At 49.0% G+C, this 13,577-nt stretch overlaps 1 protein-coding gene across 1 annotated transcript in view; it reads left to right on the top strand.

Annotated features, from left to right (window-relative positions):
- Nucleotides 1–6,378, top strand: part of BTRC (beta-transducin repeat containing E3 ubiquitin protein ligase) — a 167,086-nt gene extending 160,708 nt beyond the window's left edge. The window contains exons 18-19 of the mRNA XM_065407543.1: nucleotides 1,920–2,113; nucleotides 3,149–6,378. Coding sequence (XP_065263615.1) covers nucleotides 1,920–2,081 — 162 coding nt within the window. The 3' untranslated portion in view covers nucleotides 2,082–2,113; nucleotides 3,149–6,378. The remainder of the gene's footprint in view (nucleotides 1–1,919; nucleotides 2,114–3,148) is intronic.
- The last annotated feature ends 7,199 nt before the right edge of the window (nucleotides 6,379–13,577 follow it).

Here is a 13,577-nt window from a genome sequence, read left to right as displayed (position 1 = left end):
GGGAGCACTGATAACAGCTAGCCAGCACACGTGGGAAAGTGTAGTGAGTTGTGCTTTACGATGTGCAGGATCTGGCGTAGATTGCCATACTGTTTCCACTCCGCCTCCTATAAGAATACAAACTGCCTCTAAAGAAGGGCCTTTCCTGTGGCTACGTTTAGAACTGCTCAGGAGGAATCATTACAATGTCATTTTGATTTTATAATGGTCCCCTTTGTCTCTTCCAGTTTAAGCTGTTTCCTCCTTCAGCAGTAGCAATAGTGTCAAGCAGGAGACTCGGGATCAATTCATAGATAGAATCATAGAATATCAGGGTTGGAAGAGACCTCGGGAGGTCATCTAGTCCAACCCCCTGCTCAAAGCAGGACCAACACCAACTAAATCATCCCAGCCAGGGCTTTGTCAAGCCGGGCCTTAAAAACCTCTACGGGTGGAGATTCCATCACCTCCCTAGGTAACCCATTCCAGTGCTTCACCACCCTCCTAGTGAAATAGTTTTTCCTAATATCTAACCTAGACCTCCCCCACTGCAACTTGAGACCATTGCTCCTTGTTCTGTCATCTGCCACCACTGAGAACAGCCGAGCTCCATCCTCTTTGGAACCCTCCTTCAGGTAGTTGAAGGCTGCTATCAAATCCCCCCTCACTCTTCTCTTCTGCACACTAAATAAGCCCAGTTCCCTCAGCCTCTCTTCATAAGTCATGTGCCCCAGCCCCCCTAATCATTTTTGTTGCCCTCCGCTGGACTCTCTCCAATTTGTCCACATCCTTTCTGTAGTGGGGGCCCAAAACTGGACACAGTATTCCAGATGTGGCCTCACCAGTGCCGTATAGGGAATAATCACTTTCCTCAATCTGCTGGCAGTGCTCCTACTAATGCAGCCCAATATGCCATTAGCCGCCTTAGCAACAAGGGCACACTGCTGACTCATATCCAGCTTTTCTTCCACTGTAATCCCCAGCTCCTTTTCTGCAGAACTGCTGCTTAGCCAGTCGGTCCCCAGCCTGTAGCAGTGCATGGGATTCTTCCGTCCTAAGTGTAGAACTCTGCACTTGTCCTTGTTGAACCACATCAGGTTTCTTTTGGCCCAATCCTCCAACTTGTCTAGGTCACTCTGGACCCTATTCCTACCCTCCAGCCTATCTACCTCTCCCCCCAGCTTAGTGTCATCCGCAAACTTGCTGAGGGTGCAATCCATCCCATCATCCAGATCATTAATGAAGATGTTGAACAAAAGCAGCCCCAGGACCGATCCCTGGGGCACTCCGCTTGATACCGGCTGCCCACTAGACATCAAGTCGTTGATCACGACCCGTTGAGCCCAACGATCTAGCCAGCTTTCTATCCAACTTTACAGTCCATTCTTCCAACCCATACTTCTTTAACTTGCTGGCAAGAATACTGTGGGAGGCCGTATCAAAAGCTTTGCTAAAGTCAAGATATATCACATCCACCGCTTTCCCCATATCTCTAGAGCCAGTTATCTCATCGTAGAAGGCAATCAATTGCCAAACTTTCCCCTGTTCCCCTATAATCCACTGCTGGTGGAAATGCTATGGAGGCAATGCCGAGCTGTATAGTAGGAGGTCTGAGGCTACTGCTCTGTCAGCCCCCCCTAGCCGCTCTGGAGAAGAGCTGTCCTATGAGGAGAGCTCGGTTTAAGGGCATGGGGCTCGGGGAGCAATGCTTCCATGCAGGTGTCTACTCTGGTGTGCGCTCCCTGCTGAAGGGCCAGGTTCCCAATATGGCAGACGTACTTTTACGCTACTTAGCTTGTTCCACAGAGACAATGGCACACAGTAGCCATATAGGGTTTACTGACCAAAAACCGAATTGATTATTAATGTTCGCCACGCATTCCCAGCAGCCAGGCAGTCTGTAAAGTAATCCCTGCTGTCTCTCTGACTCTCCCGGTTAGGAGCATTCTGGGAGAGTCTTTCGACTCCAGTTCGACGAATTCCAGATCATCAGCAGCTCGCACGATGACACAATCCTCATGTGGGACTTCCTGAATGACCCAGCTGCCCAAGCAGAATCGACCCGCTCCCCGTCCAGAACGTACACCTACATCTCCAGATAAATAACAGTACACTGTACCTCACGCGCGCACAGGTAAAAACGAGGCACACGGGCATGTGGGCACTGGGGAGAAGAGGCAAACGTTGAGCTGGAATGATTCGTTTGGATGGTCAGTATCTCCCATCTTGGCTGGTGGTAGTTATCCTGCCAGGAGACAGAGAACCTTTTGGTACCTTCGAGCAGGAGTTGTTGAAGAGTTCCTGGCGTGTGACACCTGCAGTCCTTACGCCCAATTCCCCTTTTGGCCCAGCTTCCCCAACAATTAAATCAGTAGTTGTTCCCACCCAGCCAGGAGGGGGAGGGGTTCTTCAGAGTGAATGGAGGAGCGGCTGCTTAACATGGGGGTGCAGGTGGTTTGACACTGGGCAGTTGTCACCAAGCTAGAAGGTTCTGCCAAATCATGGAGATTGCACTTCCTCCTAGGTAGTGATGGCACCGTTCTCCCAATGTTGGGGAATGCAGGATAGTGGATTTGGCCAGTGGAGGAGGCGCAGACCAGCGAGTCCAGCCTGATTACATGGAAATTTGCTGATGTATAGTATTATCTAATAATAGGGCCCAGCACCCTAGCTGCATGAGTTGACGGCTGCTTAGACCAAGCCTTGCCTGTGTGTGTGTAGTGTTAACCCTCTAGCTCTTATCCCAGCAAGGAGAGTTACCACTTCTAGGCTGTTATGGGGGAACTTACTGCCTGACCAGATTAATCATCGAGCTGGATTTGATTTGGAGGGGTGTGGGGCGTTATGGAGGGTGCTGCTTAGGATGGGCTTGGGTTGCACACTTGGTTAGCGTATCTGCCACCCTTGCGTTTGGGGCCCTGGGTGGCAGTTTGTTTCACTGGTGAGGGTGAGGCAGGTTCTCCGTAACCGTGCACGTGAGCAGCGGTTTGTGTCACAGCCTGTGCTACACTCTCCCGGTTCAGTGTAGAAATACAGCTGGACTCTCCAGAGCTCTCAACCCAGCACCTTTCAACCACTCGAAAGACACGGGAAGTAAGAGAGGTTTTCCTTAAAATGATGAGTTTGGTGCACAGAAGGGTGGTTCTTGTTCCCTTTTTTCTTTTTTCAGAACTCGTTTAAGCTGCAGTATTTAAATTATCTGCCAATGCCGGGACAAAAGAACTATCCACGTAACCAATCCTTGCGGAAGAGAGAGGCTCTCGGATTCATTTCTGGAACAAAGTTGGCATGCGGTTGATCTCCGACAGGGTCTGCTCAGTGCAGCTGACTGCTGAAGTGCTGCTATATCAGAAGATGTCTTTGGTCTTTCATGAACGATTAACATTTTTAAACCACCCCTCTTCCTTTTCCCCTCTGCCTAGCCACTCCCCTCCCCACTTCCCTGTTTTTTCCCTCTTGTCCCAGTCACAGATGTCCTATAAATATATTTAACGTGTTGCCAGAATTTGTTGCTTTGGTGTTAAACAGAAGAATCATTGCCACTGTGCATCCTGCTGAGAGTCCTTCCGGGTTGGGGGGAAGGGGCTGCTGCTTAGAATATTAAACAACATCATTGCCGGGCTTTTGTAAGACCATGTAACTGCTGACTCTGAAAAGCAACAAACACCGTGCTGGAGAGGAGGTGAGAGCCCCTGCTGCCTTTGGGCCTTGTGTCTGGAAACTGGGGCTTGTGGAGCTATTGGGCATCTGAAGCTGACAGTTTGGAGCCAAATCCACCTTTTGCTTTCTTCTCTTGCTTGTCCCTCTAACCCTTTGGAGGCTGGATGTGTATTGCAATTTCCCTCCGCAGTCATTGGGCTGCCAGTCTGGGCAGTGCCAGTCAACAAAAGGTTAAACTGGCTTCTGCCAAAGTCCCAAGTCCAGTATTGCCTGGGGGTGGGAATCAGTTCCTGAAGGGTATGGGGCAGTATTTCACTATCAAAGACATTATCTGGACCCAGGGCAGGGTTCCGTTTCTCCTGCTATTGGCCCTGAAGACAGTATGGATTTTGTTAATGGTTTAAGATTTGTACTTCTGCTTAGATAGAAACATGAGGCTGGGGTGGGGAGAAGACTCTGGCACCTCTTTCCTCGTCCCCCAGGAGATGTCACAGCCAGAGGATGGAAGAGGGAGCTGCAGAGGACCTTGTTAGCCCAGCTTTGGAGGGCTTTTGTGGCTGACCATATCCCTAAATAAGAATATAAGAGCTGCTGTAGTGGGTCAGATGAGAGGTCCATCTAGCCCAATATCCTGTCTCCGACAGTGGCCAGCGTGGTGCACTGTGACCCAGGAGGGGATGGCTGGGTTGGGTCCTGTGGCTGATAGGACAGATACAGCCAGTTGACCGGGGCAGGCCGCGTGTGTTTTCTCATTGGTTTAACCAGTGGGATTGGCTGTCTTGGCCAGTTGGCTGTACCTCTAGGCCAGCTCTGCCGTATTTCTGGGGCTGGCGCCGCCGGTCCCCAGTGCGGGTGAGGGAGATGAGTCGTGTGACCTTTCTGAGCCCCAACCTTCTCTGCACCGCAGTTTAGGAACAGGACGATAATTAACCCGCGTACTGATCATCACCCTGAATCATCACACACTAGCCGAGACCTTTGAGAACCACCATGGCTCAGAATGGAGAGCACCCCGCTGACAGGCAGGGCGTGAGGAGCGACTCTCCATGTCACAGCCAGTCAGCTAGACCGAAAGAGCCAGTGGGGGACCCCGCAGGCGCTGGCTTCCCCACTGCAGTGGGAACAGCCACCTGAGAGGCCTTGCTTTTGGAAGAGGAAGGGTTAAATAAAATAATCTCCAGTCATTCCAACCTCAGTTTAAGGTCTGTCAAAATTACTGGTACAAACTTTAGGCCCAGTTCACCCACTGCATCGCCTTCACTGGGAGTTAGTCCCATCCTGCACTGGGAAACTAGAGCCCTTTATCTCCTCAACTCTAAGGTTGGAACTTGGCAGATGGGAGATTTGACTGGTACGTTCTCACCAGCCTTGCTCTGCTGGGGGTCACGATTGCGTCACTAACTAGCTTTGCCGTCCTTTTTCCACCAGCAACGTTTTGCAAGCGACTAGGTGACTCAAGAGGAGCTAGCCGATGGGAAGGCAGTGGAGACATTGGAAGGTAGCTGGCAGAGCTCAGAGTACTCAGAACAGCTCCAAAGGAGCGTGAGAATCAGTGCGAAAAGAAACACCCAGCTCCCATATGTCTTCAGGAGGGCCTCTCTTAGTCAGAGCTGGTCATTGACACGCCTCCTACTTTCTGTTTGTTTAAATTATTATTGTAAAAAGAGCAAAATAAACGAACTCCGTTCAGAGAACATTCGTGGCCTGACTCAGACTGGCAGAGGCAAAGAAATGCTGAGTCAAGACCGAAAGCTTATCCTTAATACTAGGCGGAACTATTGCAGAGGTCATTGGCTGCTGGGTGATCAGACAGGTCAGACCGACTGGATCCCCAAAGCATGGGCGGAGACGGGTGGAGCATATTTTTCACTCTGAATTGCTCCTGCTGAAGGTGGAGTTCCAAGTCTCATCCTTAATGTTGTTTGAACACGGCTCCTTTTGGTGCGGTTGTTACCAAACTGCAGTGTGGCTGTGAGAGAGTGGACAGTTACATGGAGCTGGCTGCAGACGCAACAGCTTTTCTTTCCTCCGTTTGTCTTGTCACTTTTCGGCTACAGGCTGTGCTAGACGATCATGACTCTTCGCCTTGGATGCGACAGGTTCTCACCGTTTTATCAGTGTCCTTGGGGGCGGTGCCTGCTAGTGTGGAGTTTGTTTTGCTAGTTGTGAGGACTTGGGGAGATCCAGAATGCTTCCTGGCCAAACATGGAGACAACACTGTTGCAAATCATCTTTGGTTGTCCTAGCCCTGCTGTTCCATGCTGCTATTTTGAAACTTCTAAGCACTGCTGGGTTTTTAAGTGATACCAGAGTTGTAATTCTGCTGTATAAATCTGTTTGTAAGGTACAGTGTGTGAGCAACTGCTGCAATATTTTTATTTTATTTTATTGGCGTGTGGTAGAGTGATGTTTGACTCTTCAGGAGGGACTATGTCTGGGGACTTAAATACAGAATGGCTCAATGGAGAATCCTGCCCCAACCCTCAAGTTGTACAAAGTCCTACCCCAGCCGCCAAGTTCCTTCTGATGTCTAAGAAGGAAACTGATCTAAGAAACTCAAATCTGCCACAGCTCCCAGCCTTGGGGTCATCTGCTGTTCAGCATAGCAGGAATAATATGGTTATTAGACCTTCATGTCAAGAGAAAGGTGGCTTTCTACCTTGTCCACTAAGGAGCTGTGCCTGAAGATTTCAACGTGAATTGACTGCGTAATCCCCAGCAGGGCTGGAGTAAATGCAGCATTTAAAAAGAAAAGAAAAATGAAATTAGTCTGGTGAAAGGAGCTAGAAGCAAGGGCTAGTGGTGTGCATGGACTCAGATGTTGCACATCCCTTTGAAATGAGATACATCTGCTGCATCGAGACTGTCACTTCTCCCACGATAGTCTTGCCTTTTGGACCTGGGGACTGGAAACTGGAGGTGGGACATAAGAGCAAGACAATCCATTACAGCGCTGCCACCGCCTGTTCGTGACTCCAGGGCAGCTAGAGGTCAGGAGGGAGCCTTGCTGCAAACACGCACGTTTCTGATCCCAGGAGGAAAGCTGCTCACCTCAACATACGCAAACTGAAAACGGGCGTGAAGGAATTTGCAGCCCAGAGAACCTTTGCAGCTGTCCCTCTGCTTCGAGGGTTTCAGGTGGCGAGAATTGAGGTCTGTGATCATTGTGAGCATCTAAATGCTGTAAACTTGTTTCTGAACTGGAAGAGGTTGTGGCCCGCCGTGCTTCCCCTTCCCATCCACCTGTTCCTGCATTGAAAGGATCCTTTATTCTGTATTTTAATCCTTGTACACTCAAAAGCTGGAGAGTAAGGTGCATATTTTTCCTCTTTCTCCTCCCCACGCTGTCTGAACAGAACATTGGGCCTGATGCTGAGACTCTCGTCACCCCGAAGTCCGGTTGGGAGTTGTGGGTGTTCAGCACCTGTCAGGATTGGGCCTTGCACTCAAGTGTCCGTTGATGTCCTTCAGCTCCCCTTTAGGTCTGCTTTTGTGACCCGGGATTCCTGAACTGGTCCATGGAGCATTTGGTCGGATGATACTAGCTGCCCCTCCTCCTCAACAGCGGAGAATGGGGCAGAGGAGCCATGCTGGATGCTGCAGGGATATGGCTCATTTGCAAATGAGCTCTTGCCTGCAGGACAGAAGGGGAGGGGATGGGACGGGAGGGGAGGCAGCCCAGGTGATTGGAAAGGGGAGGGGAGAGTGGCCCCTCTGCAAAGGTGGGGACTACACTGAACAAAGGTCATGGCCCTGGTCTAGATTGTTCATTGCTCTCCAGTGTGCAGTTGGTTTAGAAGGAAGGAGATTCTTCTGTGTAGGAGAGGGTAAAAAAACCTTGTCAGAAACAACTGCTTCCTAGAATTGCCGGATTGATTGACTCCCCGTTTTTTGGGGGTCTGGAGGACAATCTGAAATAGTCATTGGGAATACCAGCTGCCAAAGAGAACTTTACCGGGGGCCTCGTGCGGCATGCAGGATGTATTTATCTTGCTGAGCTTTGCTTTGTTGTTACCCCCACCCCACCACAAGCACCAAGATTTCCAGAGAGGGTAACTTCAGGTGATTCCAGCTGCACCTCCAGAGGCAGGGCCTGCATGTGAAATCTCTCCTGTGACTGCCTGCTGGTTTTCGTCCGTGTGGTCTGCAGTTGTCCTACCCTCACTAGGGAGGAGTGCTGCTTAGGGAGACTACAGGTCCCTGCATGCAATGCTCCGTCTTGAGCCAAGCAGCCATCACTTGGGTTGAGATGGAAGATGGCCTGCTCTGACAGCTGCACCTCTGTGTTGAAGATACTGCCAGCTGCATTCTGCGGCTTTTTTCACATAAGGTTTGGCCTTTTGGCTGCTGCTGGCAGGTTCCCAACTCAGCCCTCAGTTGGTCAGAGGTTGGGCACCCTGTCGTAACGTGTGATACCTAATCTGGATCAGGAATCTACCCACTCGCTACCTTTTAAATCGTCCTCTAGGTGCCCTTCCAAACAGCCTGGTGGCCGGCTCTTCTGTCTGCCTGGTCCCAGCAGCAACTTCCACGCCAATAGATTTCAGTCCCCATTAGCTCTTGCCCAGTTACAATTCTGTTAAACAGAAAATCCACCCAAGCGATGACATTATACCCACCTCACCCCCGGTGTAGACAGCATTATGTCGGTGGGAGGGCTTCTCCCCTTGCCCTAGCTACCCCCTATGCTGCTGGGAGAAGCTCTCTGGGCCGCATAGTAACATCTTCACTAAGTGCTGCTCAACTGCAGTGTAGACAAGCCGTGTGTGTGTGTGTGTGTACCTGTACCTGTACCTGCTGACAGGTGTAATTCTCAGCTGAGGAGACATACACGCATTACAGCCGGGCCTGAGCGGAGTCCCACCAGGCCCTCTCGGGTCCGGTCCCGCACAGCTAGCCCGAGCCACCGCCACTTTTACGTACAAACTCGAGCAGAGCCAGCGTATCTGTCTGCCCAAGCTGGGAATTACAACTCCCAGCTGCTGCGTGGACGTAACTTTAGGGATGCATTGCCCACCACAGGCCCCTTACAATACTGCACCTAGCTACTGGTTACTTTTGAGCAATGGACCACCCTGAGAAGTTTTCAAATTCCTGTTCAAGTGACTCCTATATGGTTATGGCCAGAAGAGTGACATGGTAAAACTTGATCCTCCTGACTCAACATGACTGCTGCCTGCGTGTCTTTGAACCCTAGTTGCTGACTTCACTGGTAAAATTTGTTGATCCTGTTAGCACTGCAGAGCTGATTAAATTATTAGTAAAGTTCTACTTGCTGAACCATTACTGCTGGAAGAGGGTGACCCACCTCTGATCGTCAGGACCCATGTTGATGTCCGTGCTAGTGAGCTGGCTTGTAAAAAGGATTTTTCCTGCTGTGAAACTCATTGAGACGATCAATGTGGAACTCTATGTTGTAACCCCACTTTCAGCTCCTTTCCTTGGTATTCTGACATGAGAAGCTGGGCTGCTCGTGCCAGCCATAGTTACGATGCAAACGGCACTGGTAACCCACAAAATGTAATTGATCCAGTAACTTGTAATTACTTTTACAGCATAGCTTTTTAATCCCCCTGAGCACCCCATCATCCAGCTCATGCTGCATCACTTTTAAACTGCTCCGATGGAGGTGGGGGTGGAAGGGGAAGGGGTAGAAAGAACAGGGTCTCCAGCGTTTTCTGTTTGTTACTCTGCTCTATTTGTTCTCTAGATTAAGTAACGAGTGCTTTGAATTTTGTGATTATGTTACAGTGACGTGTAGTTAATGTACGAATGTTCACTTGAACTAGGATCATGGTAACCGTGTGGGTTTTTTATTATTTTAACTGTTCAGAAAATAAGTTAAATACAAGTGTAATATTAAGCTGTGAATCTGTTGTTTTATTTCTGGTATGGCGGATGTAACCCTAAATACAAAAAGTCTCAGTTCTTCTTTGAGTCTCTGTCCATGTGAGTCCCTCTTATGGTCTGCCTATGAACAAAGCATCTCAAACCACCGTTACTGTAAGGTAAGTAACTGTCCTTTCCCATGTTGCCCTGCAGTCAGGATAAATATGGCCTCTTATGTAGCACACAAAACCGGTGGTTAGCTAATTACTTAGCAGCCATTGATGAATGAAGCTTAAAAGACTGCTCTGCCAGTCAGAAAACAGCATATTCGTAAAACCACAGCATACTTTTTAATTAACAAACTGCCCATTCCTGGGTGATGGCCCCTGGCTGGGCTCACCAGTCCATCCTGTAAGTCAGAGAATGCAGCAGGTGTGTAAGAGCTGAAACCCATCTTACCGTTTAAAAGGGAACCAGAGTGCGGACGACCGTAAAGAATTTGTGCTTTTCTAGATAATCTTGCAAGATCCTGGTTGGAAAAGCACAAATTTCTTTTATAAGCTAATCAGAATCCAGCTGTTCAATAACGAGTGAGTAATTGACATATCGCAGCACCAACATACGACACAGTGCTTAGGATGCTGTTGTCATTATAACTGGCCTAAAATTTGACTTTCACTCCCTCACCCTGAAAATACCTTTCTTTTTTACATGTCCCTTTGATGGTGGCCTTGTAGCTCTTTGTTTTACTTAGCAGCCCCTTTTAAAACAAAGGCGTCACCGGTTTTAAGAACCCAGCTCCTGGGGTGGTGAGAAAAGAAACACACACTGCGCTCCTTGCTATCCATCTCCCTCCCGCCTCCATTCTTGGGAGTCAGCAGGGGATTTGAAAGTGCTAAGATTCCTGCTTTCTGAAGTGCTGGGAGCAGGCATCCTGTCGATTTCAATCCCCTTCTGTCTTTGGGACACAATTCCCAGTGGTTCTTTATTTGGGGGAGTGGGGGTTAGATATACACCATTTTAACCTTTCAAATCTTTCCCTTAAAATATCAGATTTGGAAGAGGAAACTACTGTCATCTGTTTAAACGACTTCCAATCATTTTGCGGGTTGGCAGTGTACCTGCCGCCCTGGCCTGCAAAGAATCAAACCTCTTCTATCAGAGGGGTAGCCGTGTTAGTCTGAATCTGTAAAAAGCAACAGAGGGTCCTGTGGCACCTTTAAGACTAACAGAAGTATTGGAGCATAAGCTTTCGTGGGTGAATGCCCACTTCTTCAGGCGTCTGATGAATTGGACATTCACCCACGAAAGCTTATGCTCCAATACTTCTGTTAGTCTTAAAGGTGCCACAGGACCCTCTGTTGCTTTTAAACCTCTTCTAGTTACTACATGACCCCCTGCTTTCTTTCAAAGGTTCTGTTGGGGCCCAGCACATTTTTCCACCGATTGCAAGCCCTGCATCTTTCACATCTGTGTGCATACCTGCACCAGCCGCCAAATATCAAGCCAGGCCAAATTGCAACAAGTACTCACTCTGCAGCCACTCCTAGCAATTCTAGAGTTAAGATCCTATATCGCAAGCTGTGTTTTCATCCCCTCTTCTCATCTGTATCATTTTAATATCTTTTTGGTTTGAAAATGGGTAGACCGGAGAAGTTTTGTTCCATCTTGGAGGAAAATTATCAAACTGGTTTTCATTTTTTTTTTTTTTTTCTTAAGGCCAGCAGGCCCCCTTGTTGTTGTCTGGTCTGACCACCTACATAACACGGGGCAGAAAATTTCACCAGAAATTCCTGCATCAAGCCTGGAAACTTGTGCTAAATCATGTCTTCTAGAAAGAAAACCAATCTCGATTTTAAAGATTTCTAGTGATGTAGAGTCTACCACAACCTGTGGTACGTTCCAGTGGTTAATGACCCTCGCTGCTAAAAATGTGTGTCTTATTTACAGTTCAAAAGAATAAGAATAAAGTAAAATTTACCCTGGCTTCAAATTAACATAATTTGATGTCCTTATCACTAAAACTGACTTCAAATTTGCATGTTAATGGTCTCTGAAAACCAGCACGTGGGCTAGTTCTTGGGGGAGGGGAAATTGGCCAGATTCAGACCTGCTATATAAACAAGTGTAACTCTCACCAGAAAGTTTGTAATAAATAAATTGATCAGTGATGTGAATGGTGCTGTAATTTACATCCGTTTGAAGTGAGTAAGGAAAACAGCTGTTTGTTGAAAAAGCAGTGTGGGTCTAGGAACCCTGGGTTCTGTTCTCTGCTCTGCTTTGTAACCATGGGCTAGTCCCGCGCGCCCTTCCCCCCCCCCCCCCGTGCCTCAGTTTCCCCTCTCACCCTTTGGCTGTCTTGTGTATTTAGCTTCTAAGTTCATACTACGGTTATGTGCAATGCCCAGAGCAATGGGCCCCCGATCTTGGTTGGGGCTTCTAACCGCTACCATCACACAAATAATATATGCAACAATAAATACTTCAGTGGCAAAGTGGTGAGACTTGTGTTGACTTGGCTGTCAGGGTTGTGAAATTACAACCCTGGGTAAAGGATTTAAGTAGCGCAAGGCCTGGAGGTGTGTCCACGGGAAATGTCCGTGAGGTTGGTGGGGTAATGCCTTCAACTCGCTCGTTAGCAGGAGGAAAGAATCGGCCCAGCAGATAACTACAAAAGGTCAGATGAACCCAAGTGGCTTCCAGCGCTCTTGTGACCAATTCATTTTCTGCCACATAGGGCCAGTCGGATCCGGATCTCTGCAATTCTGCGCCGGCGTCCCAAACGAGTGGTTCCAAACGCGCTGGTTCCACTGGGGAAGAGAACGCACGTCCCTTTTTCCCCACTGAGGAGGATTCAGCACGGAAGGCCGAGCATGATTCTGGCTGTCCCTGCGTGGGCTCGTGAGGTGTGACTCTTAGTTCTGCTAGTCCTGTCCAAGGGCAAGCCCTGGGTTTTTCCCTCCTGAGCCTGGATTTCTCACCTCAGCAGTAAGGTGAGGGCCTTCAGCCAGCCCCGAATACTTGTCATCTGACAGCCTGGGCTCTGGGTGGCTCAAAGGGGAGGAATCTGTGTATTTCTCTATGGCGGTCACCTCCGGGCTTGTGGAATTCTAGCCCTCTTCCCCTGGAGCCACATGTGACTCTCGCTGTGAGGCAGTGCCGAACCTACGGCCCAGCATGGTCCTGGGCTGCAGGAGGTGCTGGGTTTGTGATGGAATGGAAAAGCAAGGTCCCGACTGCGCAGTCAGCACGGTTTTTATAGCCCTTTTTGCAAAACCATCCGATTGCAGCTTAGGTATGTGCGGCAGAATCCCATTGCCGTCTCAGTTGGGTACGGAGTTCCCCATTTCTTCCCTAACCGGTTGTGCAGTGTTTGGGTCCACTGTTGAACCAGGTTCCTTATTCCACCCTAGAGGTCTCTACACTGGAGTTTTGGATGAAACAATCCCTATGTAGAGAGAACTTAAGTGCTTCAGGGTCCTTCTGGATGGACGGAAGATGCAGAGGAGTTTTGTGGGAATGCTGCCTTTATGGGTTACCAGACAGTAATAACTGCAAAACATCGCTAGGAGCCGATTCCTGGGGAAGTGTTTTTCTAATACAAAGACTCAAACAGCATCTCTTGCTTCCAGGACCGCAAATCTAAGTGTTCCTGGCCACCCTGTCACACCAGCAACACTGCATGGCCTAGGAGAGTCCCTGAGTTGGTGGAAGGGCAAGATGGTTTGAAGAAAATAGCCCTCTGCTTGTGTAACTTTTCTCTGCACATCAAAGTAACCAACCAGCAGGCTGCTCCCCTCTGTGCTTGGCAAGAGCAGCTGTGGGGCTTTGGAGCAGAGATCCTACGGTGAGAGAGAGCACCAGCCGCGTGTCTGCAATCATGAGGCTCCCTGACAAATCAGTGAAGGACACGCTCCAGGGACGGTGTAATCTAATATGCAACTGGCGTTCCAAGCATGCGAGCAGGGATTGTGTTGAAGCAGATACCGGCGGCAGATGAGTGTTTTTCTGCCCCTACAATACCTGACTCCCTGTAAGGAGAATGGAAACGCTTTGACTTCTTAGCAATCCAGAGAATTTAAGGCCGTTCTAGGAGAACAGCCAATAAA

Source organism: Emys orbicularis, chromosome 7 (assembly GCF_028017835.1).
Source record: "Emys orbicularis isolate rEmyOrb1 chromosome 7, rEmyOrb1.hap1, whole genome shotgun sequence".
In the NCBI taxonomy this organism is placed as follows: Eukaryota; Metazoa; Chordata; order Testudines; family Emydidae; genus Emys; species Emys orbicularis.
The sequence above is the reverse complement of the archived record's forward strand: the minus strand, read 5'-3'. Positions and strand labels throughout refer to the sequence as shown.